Source organism: Crotalus tigris, unplaced genomic scaffold (assembly GCF_016545835.1).
Source record: "Crotalus tigris isolate CLP2741 ecotype Arizona unplaced genomic scaffold, ASM1654583v1 scf7180000019818.546109, whole genome shotgun sequence".
NCBI lineage: Eukaryota > Metazoa > Chordata > Lepidosauria > Squamata > Viperidae > Crotalus > Crotalus tigris.
This window is the reverse complement of record NW_024097727.1, coordinates 444,989-467,492: the sequence shown is the minus strand read 5'-3', so window position 1 is coordinate 467,492 and position 22,504 is coordinate 444,989. Positions and strand designations below refer to the sequence as shown.

The 22,504-nt window shown below is 52.4% G+C and overlaps 1 protein-coding gene across 7 annotated transcripts; it reads left to right on the top strand.

Annotated features, from left to right (window-relative positions):
- The first annotated feature begins 1,496 nt into the window (after positions 1–1,496).
- Positions 1,497–22,171, top strand: IQANK1 (IQ motif and ankyrin repeat containing 1). Of its 7 annotated transcripts, none has more exons than XM_039364644.1 (16): positions 1,499–2,076; positions 5,629–5,734; positions 7,049–7,129; positions 9,245–9,378; positions 10,050–10,214; positions 11,768–11,970; positions 12,895–13,020; positions 16,905–17,027; positions 18,512–18,566; positions 18,726–18,818; positions 19,298–19,406; positions 19,773–19,869; positions 19,976–20,110; positions 20,327–20,455; positions 21,685–21,855; positions 22,016–22,171. In XM_039364644.1, exons 1-16 carry the CDS (start codon positions 1,771–1,773, stop codon positions 22,137–22,139), a joined length of 2,157 nt encoding a protein of 718 aa, XP_039220578.1. In that variant the 5' UTR covers positions 1,499–1,770; the 3' UTR covers positions 22,140–22,171. The 7 variants fall into 7 exon arrangements, with proteins under 7 accessions (XP_039220583.1, XP_039220578.1, XP_039220579.1 ...); XM_039364643.1 differs by having other exon boundaries at positions 1,502–2,076; positions 11,768–11,959; positions 16,888–17,027; XM_039364646.1 differs by having other exon boundaries at positions 1,506–2,076; positions 11,768–11,959; positions 16,888–17,027; positions 21,685–21,899; positions 22,016–22,143.
- The last annotated feature ends 333 nt before the right edge of the window (positions 22,172–22,504 follow it).

Sequence of the window (22,504 nt, the reverse complement as noted above, 5' to 3'; positions counted from 1 at the left end):
TGGGCTGTCCCGACTGGAATGGTGGTGAACTATCTGGGGACACGTTATAGACTTAACACTGTTTTCAAAGCAAAAGAGTTTTACACTTCGGTCTTGGGGGTATGTTCATTGCCATCTATCTTTTCGGAAGAGAGGAAGGTAGAATTGCAGTCTGAAGAGCCTATATTGATGAAAATTGGGAAATCTCAGATCGAGGGGCCTCAACAAGTTGAGATGAAGGAGCAGAGGATAACTCGTGCAACACATAAACGTAAAGAAAAGGAGCAACAGAAGAAGGAGCTTAAGGAAGCCTCACAAGTATTCGTTTCTGAGACTGCGGGAGAAGCAAGATTTATAAACTTTTTGGAGCAACCTTTAAGGGCAGATTTCCAAGCACTTCTTTCGAGGCTTTTGGATAAGAGAGATTGATAAAAGGATTTGGTTATTGGTAAAGAGGAGAGATGTTTTAATGGTATAACTAACACTTATATGTTCGTTTTTGTGGTTGATGGTAAAGAAAGAGGGAGAGATTAGATTTTATATAATATAAGTATGATATTATGGAGATTGAATGAAAATTTTAGATAGGTAGCGTATGTTTAGATATTTAAGGAGTACTTAAAGGAATGTTTTGTTTTAATATGTATAAGGGAATTTTAATGTTATAAGTAATGTTTATATGTGTGTTTTTGAAGGTGTTTATAAAGAATGATGGATAAATTTTGAATAATATAAGTATGATATTAGAAAATGTTCAGAGTATTTTATAATGTGTTTAATGATTATATTGGTCTTAAAGTATTTTATAAATTGTTTAATTGTGATTAATTGTTTATGGTATATAGTTTATATGTGTATTTTTGAGTTTGATGATAAAGAAAGAGGGATAGATTTTATATAATATAAGTATGATATTATGGAGATTGAATGAAAATTCTAGATAAGTAGTGTATTTTTAGATATAATTTTTCTTTTTGTTTTGTTTTTTATATATTGGCTTTAAAGTATTTTATAATTTGTTTAATTATTGTAATTAATTGCTTATGGTTTACAGTGTTTAAAATTTTTTCTTTTAAGTTTTAATTAAGCCTATATTCAGCTCTGGGAAGGTTGGGGGAGGGTTGGGGTGGGTTGGGAGGGTTTGGGGAGGGGGATTTTTTTTTTCTTCTGTAAAACTTCAAAAAACTTTTAATAATAATAAAAAAAAGAATGATTGCAGGATTTAGCTATGGCCAGTTTAGAGAAAAGAAGGACTAGGGGAGACATTATGGTACTGTAGTATTGCAGTATTTGAGGGGCTGCCATGAAAGAAGAGGAGGTCAACTCATTTTTCAGAAGGCTGGACAAGAAATAATGGGTGGAAACTCATCAAGGAGAGAAGCAACCTAGAACTTCCTAACAGAGAGAACAATCGACCAGTGGAACAGAAGTCGCCTTCAGAGGTTGTCGTTGCTCCATCACTGGAGCTTGTTAAGAAGAGGCTGGATGTATAGGAGGTTCTCCTGCTTGAGCAGGGGGTTGGACTAGAAGACTGCCTCCGGGAGAGCTGAGAGAGGGGAAAGGAGGAACCCGCCAAATCTTTAGCCCCTTTGTTGGGGGAGGGGTAGCTTGGAGCCCAGGCAACAGAGAACGGGAATGTCGTCCCGGTGATGGCCCAGCCCCCATGGGGTAGGCAGCCCCCTGTGCCCCGCTCTCCTGGCCAGGGTCTGAATAGGCTTTCCACAGCGGGGCCGGGGGAACTACTCCTGCTAAGTGCGCTTTTTCCCAGTCCGGCGATGGGCGGCCTCGGGGATGAAGGGCCCCGGCGGCGGCGCGCGGAGGGGAGTGTCCCTGAAGGGCTTAGTCGTCTTTCCCACCCCTGTCCCGCTTCTCTGGCCTTTCCTCCCGGCGGGCTTCTCCGACCTGCCTTCTGGCCGCCGGAACCGGGGCAGGCGGAGGCTGAGCCAAGAGCGGGAACTCGCCCCTCCCCGCCTGCAGGGCCACCGGGACCGCCGCCGGCCAGCGCGCCCAGCCCCGCCCGCGCGGAGAGGGCGCGCTGGTTGCCGGGCGACGACCACAGGCGCGCGCGCGAGCCTGGCCGGCAGGGAGGCTTCCCGGGTAGGTGTTCCCCGAGCGGAGCCCTCGCGCTTTTGAGCCGCGGATCGGAGGCCGCCGCCGCGTCGGGCGGAGGGTCTCGCCCGTGGGAGAGCGCCAGGGCGGCCAGCCAACGGGGCATGCCTGGGGAGCCTTCCGTGGCTCCCTCCAAACGAACGCCCGGACGGAGCGAGGCGCCTGCAGGAAGTGGTCCGCTGCCTTGCGGAGGGCGGGGGGGGGGGGCGCCGCCAGCCTCTGGTTGTGGCAGGGGAGGGGGCGTGCCGATCAGCTAACCCGCCCACTTTGCTCTGCTGGAGTCCAGCCAGGCCTTGGCAGGTGCCTGTGCCGCTCCGAGCATCGGAGTCCAAAAAGGCAGAGCCGGTGCAGAGTAGGGCCAGGATCAGGGGGAGGTCCTGGAAGATCCGGCCGGAGGAGCAGGCGCCGAAGGCTGCAACACCCCCTTCCTCCCTTCCCTCCGCTCTGTGGGGAGGATGGCCGGGGAGAGAGGCCGACCAAAGTCCGTTGCTTTGAACTCCCAGGGCAGAAGGATCGCAACGCCTAACTCCGCCCCCGATGGCTCCGCCCATTTGTCATCCACAACCATTTCATTCCGGAGCTCAGTGAAATAGAATAGAATAGAATAGAATAGAATAGAATAGAATAGAATAGAATAGAATAGAATAGAGCTGAAAGGGACCTTAGAGGTCTTCTAGTCCAGCCCCCCCCGCTTAGGCAGGAGAATCTATACCATCTCAGATAAGTGACTGTCTAGCTAGCCTCTTCTTAAAAATCTCCAATGATGGAGTGCCCACAATTTCTGGGGGCAAGCTGTGCCACAGGTTAATTGACCTCACTGTCAGGAAGTTTTTCCTTAATTTCAGGTTGCTTCTCTCTTTGGTCAGTTTCCAACCGTTGTTTCTCGTCCTGCCCTCTGGTACTTTGGAGAATAGGTTGACCCCCTCAGCTTTGTGGCAGCCCCTCAAATACTGGAATACTGCTATCATGTTGCCCCTGTTTCTTCTTTTCTTTAAACTAGCCAAACCTACATCCCGCAGCCGTTCTTCGTATGTTTTAGTCTCCAGGCCTTTGATCATCATAGTTGCTCTTCACTGAATTTTTTCCAAACTCTCAACAACTTTTTTGTGATATAGTGACCAAAATTGTCTACAGCTTTCCAGGTGTGGTCTTAGTAGGGTTTTATAAAGCAGTAATATTACTTTGCATGATCTTGATTCTATGCCTCTGTTTATACAACCCAGGATTGTATTAGCTTTTTTGGCTACTGCTGCACACTGTTGGCTCATGATCAAGTGATTGTCCACTAGTACTCCAAGGTCCCTCTCACAGTTACTGTTTTTAAGCCAGGTCTCGCCCAGTCTGTACTTGTACCTTTGATTTTTCCTGCTAAATGTAAAATTTTGCTTTTCTCCACATTGAAACTAATTTTGTTACACAGGGCCCATTTTTCAAGTTGGTCAAGATATTTTTGGATCCTTTGTCTTCTGGGGTGTTAGCTACTCCTGCCAGTTTGGTGTCATATGAAAATTTGATGAGTTCCCCTTCAATTCCCTCTAAGTCATTTCTGAAGATATTGAAGAGTACTGGCCCCAAGACAGCACCTTGTCATACCCCACTGCTTACTTCTCTACCTGTGGATGTAGTGCCATTGAGCATTACACATTGAGTACGGTTTGCCAGCCAGCTACAGATCCATCTGGTGGTGATATTGTCTATTCCACCTTTTTCTAGCTTAGTAGGTTGTGGTGTATTTTATCAATTGCCTTGTAGGACGCTAAGAAAAAGACGCAGGCATGTCTTGAGCAGAGGTTTGAAGCTGCAGGATACAGCTTGGCAAACTCTGAGTTGATTGCTTCTTATATACTTGTTACATACATAGGCTTTACCATTAAATGCTGACAAAGGTTTCTTCACTGGAAAATGTCTTCATGTAAGCAACTATTTTCTAGTAACACATTACATGGTCAAAGATCAGGTAAGAACAAATACAGGTAGATGAAAACAGAAGGAACTAACAAAGACAGGAAGAGATAGGATTAGGAACTAAGCATATTATCTGTTTAGATAGGTAAGGCATTAAGTCAAAAGGGTATGACCTTCTGGCTGCTTCACTAGGACAAAGGGTATCAAAAGGTTATGAGGTTTGTGGGGGGGAAAGCATGGCAGTTTGCTGTGTGTGCAATTTCCCCCACATTGCCTTACTGAATACTGTTCACTTCAGTCCTGCTTGGAGCTGCCCATAAGGATAGGATAGGATAGGATAGGATACATGAAGCTGGAAGGGACCTTGGAGGTTTTCTAGTCCAGCCCCCTGCTCAAGCAGCAGAACCCATACCATGTCAGACAAGTGACTGTCTAGCCCAGGGGTAGGCAACCCAAAACACTCAAAGAGCCACTTGGACCCATTTCCCACCAAAAACAAAACACCAGGAGCCGCAAAACCCTTTTGATATCTAAAATGAAGATAACACTGCATATATCCTTTTTTACCTTTATTATAGGTGTGTGTGTGTGTGTGTGTGTGTGTGTGTGTTTGTGTATGTGTGTGTGTGTGTATGTATACACACACACACACACACACACACATTAAAAATGAAAGTAAAAATATGACTCTTGGGAATATCCATACTATTAAAACAATGATCACCAAGAGAATGCTTTAAGAGAATAAAATTACATACACACACAGGTAAAAAAAGGATATATGCAGTGTTATCTTCATTTTAGATGTCAAAAGGGTCTCTCTCTCCCTCCCTCTCTATCTGCCCTTGGTCTACCACTCCTCTTCCCCCCCCCACACTCTCTCTCTCTCTCTCCCTCCCTCTCTCTCTCTCTTTCTCCCCCCTCTCCTATCTGCTGCTCACCTGGCAAGCTTCAAGCTGTTGTCCAACAAGCTCAGGGGTAGGCAACCTCGTCTCTTTTATGACTCATGGACTTCAACTCCCAGAATTCCTGAGTCAGCCTAGCTGGGCTAGCTAGCTCTCTCCTGCCCTTCCTGCTTCCTGCTTCCTATAGAGACGCAGGAAAGGGAGGAGCTCCGTCCAGAAAGCTTTTCAGCTCCTCGGAGAACACTGTGAGTGCACTCTCTTTTACACACACAAACACACACACACACACACACACACACAGAGAGAGAGAGAGAGAGAGAGAGAAGCAGGGAATCGCAATTGCCTCTCTCTGTCTCTGTCTCTCTCTGCAAAGGCAGAGGAGGCTGAGAGCCACATGGGAAGGCTCAAAGAGCCGCATGCAGCTCCGGAGCCGCAGGTTGCCGACCCGTGGTCTAGCCTCTTTTTAAAAACCTCCGGTGATGGAGCGCCCACAACTTCCGGTGGCAAGCTGTTCCACTGGTTGGTTGTCCTCACTGTCAGGAAGTTTCTCCTTAATTCCAGGTTGCTTCTCTCTTTGATCATTTTCCAACCATTGTTTCTTGTCCTGCCCTCTGGTGCATTGGTGAATAACATGACCATCTGCCTCAGAATGCATGGTGGCAATGGCTTTCTCAATTGGGCATCTCCTCATCATCCCCTCTCCCCACTTTTATTATCCCCCCCCCCCCAGTTTAGGAGCATGACTTCCAAGAAAGCTGCCGGGAGGAGCCTAGTGAAAAAGGGAGCCAAGCCGACGTTTCCAGCCAAGCCGTCCGGAGCAGCCCCTGGGAAGCCAGGTAGCAGGGGGGCAGGGCGTGGGGAAGGGTTGCTCTGGGCAGGCTCCCCAAAGAAGGGGCAGCCAGAAGGCCCGCAAGGGGTGACCAAGAGCTGTAGAAGGGGCTGAGGGGAAAGTAGAAGGGGGTAGGGGTAAGAAAGCATGACTTTTGCCCAGGCTTTGGTAGCAGAATCTCGGGGGGAGGGGGAGTTGCCCCTGTGCTCAGTTGAGGCATCTGGGGTGAAGGCAGGAGCAGCCCAGCGGCTCCAGTGCAGTTGAGAGATTCTGTGCTGAGGGAACTGGCGGGCGGCAGTTGAACGTGCTACTAGGGAGAGCAAGCCAGCTGCCTTGGGCTCCGCTGTCTGACTGGTGGGCATCTTAGTTGGCGAGGGCCCTTGACTCCTTAGAAAGGGTCTCGGTGCCTGGGCTTTGAGCTGGATTAGCCGAGGGTATCTGGGTTTTGAAAAGGAGTTCGGCAACAAGGCCGCTCTCCTTCATCCAGCCTGGAGGCTGGCTCCAAGCTGGGAGCCACAGCAGAGCGTGTGATTCCGGGACACTGCAAGCATCATAAATATGCTTCAGTTGCAAAGCATCTGAATTTTGATCATGTGACCACGGGGGGGGGGAGAATGCTGCTGGAGCCATAATGGGTAAAACAGTCATGAATCAGTTTGTTCAGTGCCATTGTAACTCTGAACAGTCACTAAGTGAATCGTCATAAGTGAAGGTCTACCTGCACTTGCTGGCCACCTCCCGACCAGACCAAACTCTTGTCCTTACATCATGAAAGAAACTATTTTACTATTTTTGTTATTTGTTATTTGTGTGGTTTTATTTTATTTATGTTATTTATTTAATTTTTGTTAGCAGCCTAAAGTTTCATTTAGCAACCGGGTAACCACTGAAGTTAAACAAAAAAACAAATACAAATGGGAAGTGGTACTTGCCCTCCTCTTCCTCTTTTCCTTGAAATTTCCTTCATTTCTTGGATAAACTGACCAGAGAATTTCCTTCCAGGAAACGCCGGCCCAGTCGCTGGGCATATCCTTTCTTTCACCAAGCTTTGTATTGTTGTGATACTTAAAATGTGGCCGTGCAAAGCAAGGAAGAAAGGGGAGTTTTGGGAGGTGCGAGAGACTGGAGGAGCATTTCACAGAGGCCAAGCTATGAGGTGCCCAGGGACTTTGCAGGGACTTCGGTCCCCCTGGACTGAGCCTTGGCAGCCGGCCTCGCTCAGCTCTTCAGGTCATCCTAGTCTAGAAAATGGGGACTTCCGAGGATTGTGGGTGGCGTCTGGTTTACATTTGAACTTTCTCTCTCCCTGTGACCTTTTCAGGCCCCCAAACAGATGGGGAAGAGGCAGCCCCAGAAGATGACCTTTCCCACCGCCAGGAGTCCCGCAGCAGCCATCCCATGGGTAGGTAGGTGGGCACGGGGTCTTGTCCTGGCACTTGCCCTGTCTATAATTGGGAATGGAAATGGCCGAGCTCCTGCCAAATAAAAAAAAAATCTCACAGTAACTCATGTCCTTGTAAACTCCAGACTAGACTACTGTAACGCACTCTACGTGGGGATCCCAGAAGGCAGCCATGTAGCAGTCACTGGTTCCAGATGCACGGCACACGTAACACCACTCCTGCGTGGGCTGCAGTGGTTACTGATGTGTTTCTGGGTGTAATTCAAGGTGCTGGTGGCTCCCTATAAAGCCCTGCATGGCTTGGGTACCTCAGGGGTACCCGAGAGATCACCTTTCCCCCCCCAAAAAAATCTCTGCCTGTCCAACCTGGTCAAACAGAATGGACCTGCTGCAGATCGTCAGTCAAAGAACGTCGGCTGGCAGGGATCAGAAGGGGAGCTTTTTCTGCAGCAGCCCCTACTCTGTGGAACAACATCTTCCCTTTGGACACCAGAAGGGCCCCAACCCTCTTGGCCTGTCCTAAAGCTCTAAAGGCCTAGCTCTGGTCCCAAGCCTGGGTGGGTGGGGGGACAGGAGAAGCTACAAGTGCCAAGGGAATTGGTGGGCCTGCCTTTGGTGCCGTCTCAGGGTCAGATCACCATGTAATGGCAGTGAGCTGCACCCTCTTGCGGGAGGGCAGGACCTACCAGCTACTGATGGGCCCAGATGGGTTTCAGAAGGAACTGGGGGTTATGACTAATCGCTGCATAGTCTTGCCGAGCTCTTAGTCACTGCTTGGAAGGCCGAGCTCAGGACAGGATTGCGGCCTCTCCTGACCCATAGACCTCTTCCTCCCCCATGATATGCGAGGGAAGCAAGGGGGATGAAACGTCTAGAGTGCTGCTGGTGGAAGATAAGGGATGAAGTCAATTGAACACTGGTAAGAGCTGCTGTTCAGGGCTGCCTCCTGGCGATTTGGGCAGAGAAGTGCAAGTACTTCCCTGCACTAATTGTGCCTGCAGATAATCAGCCAGTGACCTTCTTGAAGGAGAGCTGGGAAGGAGCATGCAGAGGTCCACCTGAAGGGGCACGCAGAAGGATTTTCTGATTTTCTGGAAGACAAAATCACTGGGCTTCATTCTCAGTCAGATGCCTGCAGGGTTGCTGGTCCAGTGGAGGCTGTCTCTGGTCTTGGATGGAGGGGGCACTGACCCACTTAGCCTTTTATAAGGCCCTAAAAACGTGGGTTTCTTCCCAAGCCGGGGGGGGGGGGTGCTGAACATAGCCCCAGGACCTCAGCATCTTTTCTTTATTGCAGCAACCAGGACTGGAGCAGCATTCCAGTTGTGGCCTCACTACTGCAGTATAAAGCGGCATTATTATTTCTCATAATTTTGATGCTGTCCCTTTGTTGATGTAGCCCAGGACTGCCTTGGCCTTTCTGGTAGCTGCAGCACACGGCTGGCTCATACTAAGTGCTGGTCCTCCAGAACACCTCGATCCCTCCATAGACAGGCATGCTCGGGAATGCTGTGTCCAGTTCTGGACACCACAGTATAAGAAGGCTACTGGGGAACTGAAAGAGTGCAGAGGAGAGGCCCTGAACATGGCAATGTTTCTGAAAATCATTGGCTGGAAAAGAGAGGTTTTTTTAAAAAAGAAAAGACATCTAAAAGGCCAGCATTGATGCCCTTTACCTGGCACAGAGCAATACAGAGGACAATACAGGCCACATGTTATGTCCCAGCTGGCAGAATCCATCCAGGATGACCCTGGATCCAGTTGGCCAAGGCCCAAGCCATCCCCTTGCCAGGCTGTAATTGAGATGAGGGAGGACCCGCAAGGCCAGCATCAGCTAAGATGGATCTTAGAATGCCATAAATGGGGGGCTTGACTTTGGGCAACTTAAAGAGAGCTTTTTCAGGAGCCCTTAAATCACCCAGTGAAGACCCTCTGAAAGATCTGAAAGCTGACTTTCTAGTGCCCAGTTCACCATCTGCTGGGCTCTTTGGAACTTAAGCTGGCTGACGCTGGTTTTCCCTGAAGTCATTCCCCCCTCCCCAGTAGCAGAAAGGAGGTACAGCGGGGCCCTGGGAATCTCACTTGATGCCCTGGGCCTCTCCTTTCTGTCCCCAGGCCCAAGTCACGAGGCAGCAGCCGCGCTCACGTTGCAGTGTGCCTTCCGTCGGATCCTGGCCTGCCGAGAGAGAAAGCGAAGACTGAAGCAGCGACGGGAGTATGAAGAATTAATGGATCACCTCCAAAAGGAGGTGAGGGGCAGGAGGGCCCTGGCAAAGCAGGGAAGCCCATTCTGTGTAAATGCTGGCTGGCAGATGGCTGAACCCCAGTCACCTTTGTGGGCTAGGATGTCTAATTGTATTGAATCCTGGTTCTGTCCAAAAAGATGCAATTCAGTGGCGAGAAAAGTTTTACACTTAGCCAAGAAAAACCAAATGAACAGATATAGAATGGGGGGCATCTGGCTCAGCAGGTGCAACGGTTAAGAGGGATCTAGGTGTCCCAGTAGATCACCATTTAAGTGTGAGCCAGTGGTGTACTGCAGCTGCCCAAAAAAACCTCAATGTGGTCCTAGGTTGCATCAACAGAAGGATAGCATCGAAATCACGAAAAGGGATAGTACTGCTTTATACCGCATTGGTGAGACCAGACTTGGAATCCTGCATCCAGTTCTGGTTGCTATGATACAAAAAAGATGCTGAGACTCTGGAAAGAGGGCAGGGAAGAGCAACAAAGAGGACGAAGGGGCTGGAGGCGAAACCGTAGGATGAAGGGTTGCAGGAGCTGGGTGTGTCCAGTCAACCAAGAGAAGAGCGCTCCCTCTTCCCATTTGGGCCTGGCTGGCTGGCTGGCTGACAGCCCCGCATCCTGGCTCTGAAGGGACCACCAGGAGGCTCTCTTTGCCGGGCTGTCTATGGTGCAGGCTTTTGTCGCTCTAGTGAAAAGAGAGCAGGCAGAAGCTGAGCGGGCACGAAAGAAAGAAGAGGAAGAAAAGAAGCAGCAAAGAGAGGAGCAGCAGCGGAGAAAACGGATGCTGGAGGCAGCTTTTGAAGGAGATGTGGAGGAGATGAAGGCCGTTCTGAAAGAGGTAAAAATGAGCTTGTGGTTCCTCTTTCCGGCTCTGCAGCCCAACCGGCACCAGGTTGGAAGGGGCGATGCCCCTTGCCTGTTTTTGTTGCATTTTCAAGCTGTGTGGCCTTGGAATATGTCCCAGGGGCCTCTGAGAGACGTTCTGAAGTACCCAACGGGGCTTTTTCACAACAGAAAGGGGCATTTAAATGTTATTCTGTTACTACAAGGCAGAACCCTGGATTCATGCGTGGGGGGGGGGGCTTTCCTCAGCCAGAGCCACAGGGCACAAACTGGAACGATGCCTGGCTTGGCCAGAGAGAGGGCTGGAGGGAGGAGGGAATCTATGTTCTGCCTTCTCCCCAAATCGCTCAACCATAGATTGAAGTGCCTTCAATATCTTACTAATTGCACATTATAAAATTTCAGACTTAATCCTATATTCTAGCGTAGAAGACCTAGTCTGGTTTACGTCAAACTCCTGACAAAGCCTGTTGTTGTCATTAATTGCAAAGTTGTGTCCAACCCATCGCAACCCCATGGACAACGTTCCTCCAGGCCTTCCTGTCCTCTACCATCTTCTGGAGTCCATTTAAGCTCACGCCTGCTTCAGGGACTCCATCCAGCCACCTTGTTCTCTGTCGTCCCCTTCTTCTCTTGCCCTCAATCTTTCCCAGCATCAGGCTCTTCTCCAGTGAGTCCTTCCTTCTCATTAGGTGGCCAAAGGACTTGAGTCTCCCAACTTCAGGATCTGGCCTTCTAAAGAGCAGTCAGGGTTGATCTCCTCTACGACTGACCGATTGGATCGCCTTGCAGTCCAGGGGACCCGTAGGAGTCTTCTCCAGCATCCTAGTTCAGAGGGCTCAATTCTTTGGCGCTCAGCCTTTCTTATGTTCCAACTTTCACATCCATACATTGCAACTGGGAAAACCATGGCCTTGACTATACGCACTTTTGTTGGCAGGGTTATGTCTCTGCTTTTTAGTATGATGTCTAGATTTGCCATAGCTTTCCTCCCCAGGAGCAAGCGTCTTTTAATTTCTTGGCTGCAGTCCCCATCTGCGGTGATCTTGGAGCCTAGTTATAGTTTTATGGAATCGCAGGATGGTTAGGTCCCAGGTCAGTCCGTCAGCCAAATGAGGTTATTAACCTGGGTATTTGGAATCTGAACAGTTTTGAATATTAAGAAAACTTGCCTCGTCTTCTGAGCCTCATCCCTCCTAGATGGAGCTTCCTGCGTAAGACAGCTGTCACGTTGGTACTCCACTCACTGCCGCCAGGATCCTCCGGCCACTGTGGGAGGGGGCTGGCTTGCCCTGCTGGCTTGGAGCATCAGGGAGCTCTGGGCATCCTTGGGGAGGGAGGTGGGGAGGGAGCCTTCCCAACGCAACAGCTTTGGACCTGTTTCATGGCGGTGCATTTCCACAAAACCAGCAAGAAGATTAGACGGGGGTGGGTGGGAGGCGGGGAGCAGCACGCATCAGCCAGGCCCGAGACTCGCCTCGCCTTGTCTTACCTCATGCAGAGTGGTCAGTCCTCTTCTTGGACAAACCACCCACTCGCTCTTTCAAGGTGGCGGATCTGGACACCAAGAACGGTGTGGGAACAGATGAGAAGGGGAAGGTTGTCCGGCTCCAGCATCTCCTCAACATGGTGGACTGCACGGACGCCAACGGCAACACCCCCCTCTCTGAGGCCTCTGGAGGGGGCCATCCCGAAGCCATCCGGATGCTGATAGAAAACGGAGGCAATCCCAACAGCAGGGTGAGAAGATGGTGAGGGAGGTATGCTGGGGCCGGTGTGGGTGCAGCTCACTTGGGGGTCGAGCCACTGGTGCCCTGTGGCCTCAGGGCCAGAGAGAGCCCTCGGCTGTGGAGTGGTGGGAGGGGAGGCTGCTTTTGGGAAGAGCCTGGTTTAGGAGAGGACGTCAGATGTGAGGAACAAAGGAACAATGGTGTGAAGTTGGAGGGGGGGTGCCTGCCAGGAGCCATTAGGACCCAGAGCCCCTGGCAGCGGTTACTCGAAATAAATAGAGCCTCCCTGGCGCCTCCAGGGTGTCCCACAAGGACAAGCAGCATCACAAACAAAGCAGATCTGTGCTGTGTGGCTGGTCCTGGGCAGTCCTTGCATTTTGGATTCTAATTGCGTGCGCATACAGGCATACACACACACACACAAACTACTTCAAGTAAAATCCTGCCTAATCTAATCGGATGATGCTGGGAAGAGATGACCAAACTAGCCACAGCAGGCCTCGATAGGCGTTCCTGCATGCCTTCCTTACGGTCCTCAACTTCCAGCCTCTGATTTATCCCGTCGAGTGGGAAGGAAGCGAGCCTTTGGGCCCAGGAGGAACTCTGGCCCTCTCTCTCAGAGGAAGCTCAGGAGGATGGCTTTAAATCCTACCTGACTTGACTCCCAGATAGTCTCAGGATGCCCCCTTTGGTACTACATCCGCTCACCCAGTGCAGTTCACCTAACAAGTGATGTGATTGGCACAACCTCTTCCTTCCTTCCTTCCTTCCTTCCTTCCTTCCTTCCTTCCTTCCTTCCTTCCTTCCTTCCTTCCTTCCTTCCTTCCTTCCGTCCGTCCTTCCTTCCTTCCTTCCTTCCTTCCTTCCTTCCTTCCTTCCTTCCTTCCTTCCTTCCTTCTCTTCCTTCTTTATCCTTTCTTCTTTCTTTCTTTTTTTTTTTCTTAGGGTGCCTTTAACCGGACTCCTTTGTACCGAGCAGCCTTTGGGGGACACTTGGCAGCAGTGGAGCTGCTTCTCCAGCACGGAGCTGACCCTCGACTCTATGCTGATGATGGCAACACACCGGAGCAGGTATGCCTGCCTCTGCCTCCTCCTCCTCCTCCTCCTCCTCCTCCTCAGCTGTGGCTGAGTGAAGCTATCTTGCAGGAAAAGGCCCCGTTAGCTGTTCCTTGCAAGGTAAGCAGCCTTATGCCAAGCATAAAAAGTAGGAAGCCAAAGTAAGGGGAAAGTGTGGGTGACCGCCTTTAAAGCCCAGCATGGCATGGGTTACTTGAGGGACCATCTCACCCCGATGGGACAGGCCCGCTCCACCCCTGTGCCGGCAGAGGAAGCATGCTGCTGCGGGTCCCATCAGCCAAGGCGCTCGGGCTGGTGGGCTCCCGGAGAAGACCCTTCTCTGCAGTGGCCCTGGCCCTTTGGAACATCTAGCTCCCCCCTCCACCCGAGTTGAGATCTGCCCTTCCCCCACCCTCCTGGCCTCCCTAGAGGCCTGAGGCTCTGGCAGTGGCCCCAGGGCCCCAGGGAGGAAGCACCGCACTGAAGGTGGTTGCTGGAGGAATATCGGTGCCCACCTCTCAACTTCTTTGTGTCCCTCCTATCACACCTAGAGCAAGGTGGGCAGAAGCGCTCAGCACGCCACCCACCGCCGGCATGTACCCATCCTCAATTTCCCCGTCTTCAATAAACCTTCTCCCAAGTAATCAGATGTAGTGTTTGCTACGTAACTTGTTCTGCTGATGTGTCCTTTATGTTGGGTCCTCTCTGAAGCGCTGTGTCTGCTGGGCTCTTTTCTTCGGCCGGCCGGCCCCCCTGTGAAGACCCCGGTCTGTTTCGCGATAGGGGAGCAATTGCTGCTCTCCCCAGGCTTCAGGGTGCCTCATAGGTTGCTTTTTGCATTCTTGGGTTGGTTTTTATGATTCTTCTTTTATTTTCTTCTTTTGTTTCAATTTCTTTCTTTCTTGGATTTTTTCTTTCTTTTTATTGTTGGATACTGCTTACATCGACAGCTTATATATATATTTAAATTAAATTTAAAAAACCAAATTTTATATTCCCTGTCAAATACAATTATGATTTTTGAAATATTAATTTTCAAATCTGTAGCCACTCAGAATCATCTCAGATCATGAGATGGGAGACAAATAAATTTATCAAATTAAATTTAACATAATAATAATATGCTTCATTGCTCCATATTATCTAACATTTATTGCAAACCAGGCAACAGCAAGGTGCTCATTCAAAAACTAAAACAACATGAATTAAAAGCTAGTTTAAAAACCTGGGGGGGGGGGGAGGAGATTTTTTTACCTGGGGCCAAAATGATGCTGGCCACCAAGCTCTCTGAGGAGGGAATTTTATACAGGTGGGTCCTCGGGTTGCACTGTTCATTCAGTGCTTCTTTAAAGGGACCACGAGGAGATTTATGGCCATCGCAGCCTCAGAACCGCAATTGCCAAAGCTTCCCTCAGGCTCCCGAGAGGCTAAGCTGATGGGAAGCTGGGAGTTGCGATCACTTAACATTACTTAACAACTGGCTCGGCTGCCTCAATTGCCCTCGGTCATATGCTGTCACACTTCAGGAGCACAACACTTAGCAACAGAGTTCAGGGTCCCCATTGCCACTGTAACCGGAGGACTTACCTGTACATTGGGAGGGGGGGCACTGTGGAAAAAGGGCCCCACTCACTTGCTCAATTCTGCCTCATTCTCAGGTCTCTGCTCCCTCTTTGCTTGCTCCCCACTCAGCCCTTTGGGTTAGGTAGCAGACTGATTTACCTAACAGAATAATTTTATTGAGGGGTTTCCACCCCTCCACCCCACAGCTCCCCTGCCTGGTTCCTCCAGGACTGCTGAGCGGAGCTCTCTTCCCCTCAGAGAAGGGGGCTCCCCCTTGCATTTGCACCCCGTTGGTTGCCAGTTTACACCTTTGGAGAGAGGGCCCAGCGCCATTCTTCCAGCCCTTCACTGGTTCCAGTGATCTGGTCACCTTCGTCCAGATCTATTGGTCTTTCCCTGATCTCTTCATTCCAGGCGGCTGTTTTTCATTCATCCCATTCCCTTTGTTAATTCATGCTCTTTGCCCTTCACTCCTTTTACGCTACAAGGTGCAATTTTGATAGGCATGTCACAGCTGTCAACAGCCCCCCAGCCTACCCCTTGGCCAACTTAAAACTTTCATCGAGTGCTGTAGTTGGGTCTGCCAGCTTAACTGCACCCGTGCCCCCTGCCTCGCGTATCTGGAGCCAACTGTCGCACCATCTCACCCTGCCCTGTGCTTACATTGGCTGAGCTCACTGTGTTCCGACCCAAGACACGTTGGCAAGGAAGAGGTTATGGCACACTTAACACAGCGCCAAACAACCCAACAAGGATGCTGGTGAAGCTCTGCCCCAGCCCTCGGTTTTCCTTCAGTCCGACTCGCCCAGTTCCCGGTTCCTAGCCAACCCACGAGGCAGTGAGGGAAGTCACCACACCCTGGTCCGCAACACAAGTCCAGGGTTCCAAAAACCAAAGCAGGATCCAAGAGTCCGAAGTCAGAGAGCCAAGTGCAATATCCACAAATGAAGCCCAAAGCCCAGAGCTAAGAAACAAGATCCAAGATTCACAAGGCCGTGTTTACAAAAGCCGGGGAGGTGTGCATCAAAACAAATGGACACCTCCATTTGTTTCCAATAGACCACTTTTCCCCAGGTGTGAAGGATGAGAAGGGGCAGGGCTGCTTCCTCATGAGCAGCAGGAGAAGGGAAAGACCAGGACCCTGAGACCCCCCACCCCACGGGACAGGGACAGGCTGGGGCCAGGGGCAACACTGACTGGATCTGGTCAGGAGGAAGGAGAAGAGCCACCCCAAAGCAGTGTGCCCCCCCCACTCCTGAGCCCTTGAGAAGATCCAGGAGGATCACACGGTTGATGGTATCAAAAGTTGCCCAGACATCCAGGAGAGCAAGCACACACACGCATATACACGCGCGCGCGCGCACACACACACACACACACACACGGCCTTCAAAAGTCATCCATCAGGGCAACAAATGCCATCCTGGTTCTATAACTGAGCCCTAATCACATGCCATCACCCAGGGAAACCTGGCCAGCCAGGAAGGACCCTGCGTGCAGTACACAGGTGGCCAAACTCGTGGAGGAGACAAGGATTCTGCCCCCTTCCTCCGGAGTGGTCAGCTCAGACTCCTGCAGAGAAGAAGAGGGGTCTACGCGCCAACTCCTTAGGACAGAGGTGTCAAACTGCCAGCCTGATGAAACTGTGCCCATTGCCAGCAATGGAAAAAAAGTCACGATACGTCAAGTGACGTTGTGAGTTTGACACCCCTGCCCTAGGACCTGCCCAGCTGCAGTGAAGCCGAATTACTTTCTCAAGTAATCCTGTAAAGAATAATCCCTGTAGCCTTTCCCCTGATCCGTGCTTATCCAAAAGGAAGATGGTCACCTGAAACAGAGCCACCGTCCCGTCCGTAGATGCAATAAGAGCAGACCAATAAATCTTCTTGGTCACTGTTGCTGCCACAAGGCAGGCCCCAACCAAGACTCTCACCTGTATTCAGTCAGCTTCACTCCTGCAGTGAGTCCAGGTCTGGTCAATTGGACCAGGTCCCTGTTTCCCATAGTGGCTATGAACTCCTGACCCTAACCCTGGACTCCAGGCTCAGAGAAGGCAGATGGAAGTCCCCAAGGCCAAGACTGCTTCCTTGGAGGCTTTCAATGGGCCAAGGACCTGGATTGTATGCATCCCATATGCGCGAGGGGCTGGGTGTGTGGATGGAAGACCCCCCGAAGGCTGTGCTTGACAGTACCAAGCCTTGGGCATAGCAAAGGCCCTCTGCTCCTCAGAAGGAATGGCCCTGGTCATCCTTAGTGGTCAAGAATACTATTCTTGCTGGTGAGCATCTCAGGCCATGGCCTTCTGCTGTTCCTCTCAAGATTGCTTCTCTGGACAGTGTGGTGGCCATCCTGAATGCCTGGGACATCACTCTGACGGACACCATGCTTCAAAAGATGGAGGCTGAGCAGCAGCGGAGAGTCCAGCAGAAGCAGAGGCACAAGGAAGCTGAAGTGCGCCAGTGAGTCCCTTCCTCCCCTCTCCGTCCCCCTCCCCCCACTGCAGCGCTTGCGAGGGACCAGCATCTGGGGGCTCTTCGGGACGACCTTGATGCCCTCATGGAGCAGGTCTGTGTCTCCTATGGCCATCGCCACTGCTGCTGCCCGCAAAGCCCAGGTATCCCTCCAGAATTGTTCTGCAGTTGGCCTGGTGGAGCAGTGGGGGGGGGGCTGCAAGCTGGCTGACCACTCTTGGGCCCAAGCAGTGCAAGGATGACAGAAGGGCATCAGCTCCTGGAAGCCTCCCAGGCCAAATCCCTCAGGACCTGAAGAAGCTGTTCTTTAGGTGAGTGTGGCTTGTTTACCTGCAGACCAGGGTTTTTAGCCCTGGCCCCTCCCTAGTGTGTCGGTCTTTTTCCACTTTAACACACACACACACACACACACACACACACACACACACACACACACACCGAGGCCTGATGAAGCAGGGTCTCTCGTCTCTTCTTGCCCCTTCAATGGACCTGTTGAACTGCACTCTACAGATGCGAATTGCTGCGACTTGCGTAGGGCTGTCTCTCGCCAAGGAGTGACAGTGCCCCCTGCTCCTAGCTTCAGAAGAAGTGTGTGTATAAGGACCCTGAGCTACAGCGTTCTCCTGGGCCAGGCCTGTGAGGTGGTTTCTTGGGGAGGGATGGCCTTGGAACGTTACACCCACCCGCAAAGCACGGCAACCACGCATTAGACAGAGTTGAAGGGACCTTGGAGGTCTCCTAGCCCAACCCCCTGCCCAGGCAGGAAACCCTACACCATTTCAGACAAATGTTTGTCCAATCTCTTCTTAAAAACTACCAGTGTTGGAGCACCCACTTCTAGAGGCCAGCTGTTCCATTGGTTAATTGTCCTCACTGTTAGGATGTTTCTCCTAGGTTCAATCTCTCCTTGGTTAGTTGAGTTGTGCTGGGCAAGCCTGAAGCTGCTTGGCCCCAGGATGGCTTCCCCCTTGGAGACCTGGCTGCTCACTGAGAACAGGCCAATCCCCAGCAGTCTGGAGTCTCCTCCCGTGCCCTCTCCCACCTGCCCCCAAGCGCCATTCAGAGGGGTCTGTGGAAACTCCTTCAGCTCAGGATAAATGGCAGAAGAATCACCGCTCTCTCTCCATTTCTCTTTCTCCTTCCCTCTCTTTTTAATCAACTATTTCTATATTGTTTTAATGCAGTGTTTTATCTATTGTGCTGCTTTTATTGTGAACAACTTTTGCTGTGTTTGGACATGCCCGCAGAGATGGTGTGGACCCTCTTTCTTATAAGGGGGGGGACAGCATCACTCAAAGAAGCCATGAGGCAGCCTGGATCTTCAGGACAGGAGGGGTCACAAAGTCCCACTCCAAGGACTTGGCCCTTCGGAGAAGCAGGACAAGTGTGTGTGTGTGTGTGTGTGTGTGTGTGTGAAACATGCTCCCCACAAGCGTCTCGAAGGGGACCCTGATGCCTCTTGGTCCCCACAGGACCACCGAAGCCGTGGAGCAGCTAGCCAAGGAGCACGAGAGATGCAGCAGGGAGGTGAGGTCCAGTGCCGCCTGTGTCCCTGGGAGACTCTCTGCTCCGCACGTCGTTCTTGGCCTGGGGGCTTTGGCCTCCCTGTGGCTTTGTCAGTGACCCCCAGTGGGATGGCTCCGTCCACTTGAACCTTCCCAGGCACACAGCCTCCCTTCTTTGCAGCTGCAGCAGGCCTACGCAGAGCTCAACCGACGGATAACGGAGCACGACAAGTGCCAGCGGAAGCAGATGGGGAACAGAGAGCTGACGCTGCACGTAAGCACCGCTCCCCTTCCCGGGTGCCCTCCCATGGGCCGTTCAGGGATGCTTGTGTGCTGCCAATTTCCAGGCTGTGGTGCTCTGAGCTCTTTGCCAGGGCACAGTGAGATTCTCCCTGCAGTGTAGGCCAGCTAGGAGCTGGGTGACGGAGTGCAGGTGGCCAGGTGCCACCCAGCCCGTCTGCAGGGGCTGTGAAAGGAGGCCCCCTGAAGAATTCAGAGGAAGTACTGGATTGCTGTGGCTATTTCTGTCTTGGGGGGGGGGGGATGCCTGCAATTGGGGACAGCTGTAAGTAGCTAACAATTCAGTGCCAACTATGGGCAGGGCACCTGGACATCAAATAATATATTACCTGGGCAGCGCCAGGGGAGCTGAGTAAGGCAGAGGGCTCACCCCATTTCACTCCTTCGCCAGGCAAGGGAAGGCTCCCTTGGGCCAGGCCCGGCCTTTCTAGCCAGGGGTGTTTCCTGGGACAGGCCATAGCCGATGCGGAAGAGCTGGTGGAGACGTTGCGCCTGGCTGCTGAGGAGGCTGAAGAGAAGCTGTCCCTGGCCCGCCTGAAGCTGCGAGAGCAAATGCAGGAGGGTCAGTGAGGAGGCGGACGGTGGTTGCAAGGGGTGAGGCCATCCTGCCCGGCTCCTCCAGAGAGGCTCCTGGGCCGGGAGCTCAGCTCCTGCCTTCCCCTCAGGAGCTCCCTGCTGCCCCCAAGCCAGGACCCTTTTTGAGCACAAGTGACTTTGCCCCAAACAACAGAGGGGCTCGTCTTTGCCCTGGCCCAGTTGGGCCAGGTGTGGCTGGACACCACAAAGACAGCCGCTCAGCTTTTGCAACCAGAGCAGGCACTGGGGAGCGGGCCCTGAGGTAGAGGGCAATGCTGCGCTGCCGGGCTTCCCTCGTGGTGTGGAAGGCAACCACCAGTCGGCCCCTCACCTGTCTGTCCTTCCTTGGCAGGTTCGCCTTCCGAGATTCCGGGCCTCACGTGCTTTGTGCAGGAGCTGGACGATGTGCTGATGAAAGACGTGGGTGGGAAAATGCAGGCCGACGGGCGGTGAGTGGCGGGAGGGCCCTTCCCCAGCAGCCCTCCCCAGGAAGGCCCCTGGGCTCCAGCGGGAGATGGTTGGCCCAGCCCCGAGCTCTCTCCTTCTCTCCCACAGCTGGCCCCTGGTCATCGATCCCTCTGGGCAGGCAGCTATTTTCCTGCGCTACCGTGACACCAACTACCTGAACACTGCCACTCCTGCCGACATGGCCGTGGAAGCCATTCGCCTGGCCTTGCTGGGGTCTCTCCGGTAGGGTTCGGCCAGAGAGGAGGCAGCCCTTTCCCTCTAAAGGAGCACTGATTCAGGTGCAGGGTGGGAGGGGCAGCAGGTGTGCCAGAAACAATGACGCAGGTGGGTAGGGGAAGCACCAGAGGGGCCTTCTGGCTGGTGACGTCCACAGGGGCACAACTCTCTCCCCCTCCCTTTCTTTCCCCACCCCTCGGGCTCTGTTCCACCCATGGCCAGCTATGGAAAGCCCCTGGTCTTTGATATGATGGAACTGGACATGTTTGACACGGTGAAAAAGCAGTTGGAACGGCTAGAGACGGGCCTCACTCAGGCCCTGCTGAGCAAGAAAATCCTTGGGAATGAAAGGTGAGCCCTTTAACGATGCGCCAGCAGCCAAGGGTAACTTCTGAGGGGCCAGAGCCCTCTCGGGTGCCCACGGAGAACCCACGAATGGGGCGGCTGGAGGTCATCTGAAGGAAAGGCAGCAGGGCCACGCACCAGCCGTGGGATACAGAAACAGACCTTGAGGTTCTGGGATGAGGTGCAGGGTACTCCCAACCGCTGCAGTGGCCGTCGTGTCCTGGATCCCCTTTGGTGGACGCTGGTCGGAGGCTTCCTGGCTCCAATAGGAGCCAAGGTTTTCCTGAGAGAGGCCGAGATGCAATTCCTGTGAGCTGTGTGGATCTGGCCATTTCCAAAAAGGGAGCCCGTGGCCCTCGGAAGAGCGTCAGAGACAAATCCAACCATCCCCACTGATCACACTTCAAGTAAAACCATTTGGCCCAGTAAGCCCAGGGAGGGGCTCCATGGTGGCTGCATTCATACAACACAGTCAGCAGCAGTTAATCCTTAAGACACAGTTCAGTGTCTTAAGGATTAACCAAAGAATCAGACCACTTACTGGACTTAAGTCACAGGGGAACCAGCTGGGCTGAGTTGGCATTACATGTTACGGAACAGAAAATTCAAACCAAGGTCAGCTCTAATCAAGCTTAGTGTGTTGTAAGAAGGCAGCTCCAGGTCTTCCCTGTTTAAAGCGTTGTTGTGAGCTTTCCCATGCAGGTCAGCTGCAAGTGCTTTTCTCCTGGGGGATCTTTTCAATTTCCCCCCCCCCCCATAGCTTTCCTTTCTTTGGAATCTTCCCAGCTCTGTACTGCTGTGACTCCTCCCCCACCCCCAGCTGGGTTCGCATAAGGCACTTCTGGACCCCTAACCCCAACTCCCTGGCAGAGAGGTGGAAAGGTTAGCATCCCGCCAGCCTTGGAGTTTCTCTGCCCCCAGCGTCCCACAGCGTTCCTTGAGGCTTTGGCCGACAGGCTGACCCATCGCCACCCCAATGGATGAAGGGGAGCACCCCACTTGCATTCTGCCATCCTCACCCACAGCCACACTCGGGGAGACAGGTGGTCCCAAGGGAGGGGCTGTTTGATTGCTCTGCCTCACCTCCACCTGTAGCACGGGGCATTGCCCACCTGAGAGAGCACCGCGAGTTGCCAGCCAGGCCCTCCCCCGGGCACCATCTTGTTCTCAGCCGGTGGCCCCACTCTGCCCAGAATGGCCGGGCCTTTGGATCCCTTTTCCTCTGTCTTGGGCAGGTATCGCTCCTTACTGAGGCCAACAGATGGACCAGAATATGCAGAGACTGAGTTTCAAGTTGCTCGGATCGAGAAGTTCAGGCTCTTTGTGGTCACTAAGCGCCACCACCCCCCTGAAGACCTGCTGCAGACCCTCCTCCCCGTCCAGGTCCTCCTGTCCGGGGCCAGGCGGTAGGCACAGCCTGGCAGTGCCCAGTTCAACAGCACCCTGAGGGGTGCGTGCTTATCTTGCAGTGACCCGCGGCAGGGAGGCAGGCAGGATGGGCAGTGCCCACCCCCTGGTGCAGCAGCAGCAGATGAGGCTTCCTGACTACCCTAGGCTCTTTTTCAGAAAGCCGGGCTTCAGAAGACCACCCCCCCTCCCCAAGTGGCTCCTGCCAGCCCCATGCGCTGACTGGGAGGGAGGAGCCCAGAAGGCCTTCCTGTTACCTTGGCAGACCATGAAGAAGCCATGAGCACCAATAAAGAATTGTTCTTTTGGAAAGTCTCAAGATGGTCTCTTCCGAGCCTTTCTCCTCAGTTCCCCTCCAGGAAAGTCCCTCTGCCACCCCATGCCTGGATGGCAGCTTCTCCAGGCCTCTGCCCGCCTGCCCCTCCCCTTATCCGAGTCGTTCAATGCTGACCCCTTAACAAAGGACAACTCCTGTCTTTAGGTCCAATGGAATGGCCAAAGAGAAGCCTATCACGGCTTAAGCCGGTGACCCAATTTGATAAAACTTGGTAAGGCAACAGGTGGCCTAATTTAGCCCTCGTCCTTGGGACAGACTAAAGGGGGGGGGGTAAATGTGGAACGTGGCTCTGGGCAAGGCTAGACTGCATA

What these genes read in the sequence shown, in the direction of transcription:
- IQANK1 (XM_039364643.1), top strand. Translation starts at nt 1,771, where the DNA reads ATGAAGGGCCCCGGCGGCGGCGCGCGGAGGGGAGTGTCCCTGAAGGGC. An exon ending in TGGATCACCTCCAAAAGGAG is followed by an intron (nt 9,379 to 10,049) that starts GTGAGGGGCAGG and finishes TCTATGGTGCAG; the next exon opens with GCTTTTGTCGCTCTAGTGAA. An exon ending in TGAAGGCCGTTCTGAAAGAG is followed by an intron (nt 10,215 to 11,767) that starts GTAAAAATGAGC and finishes CGCTCTTTCAAG; the next exon opens with GTGGCGGATCTGGACACCAA.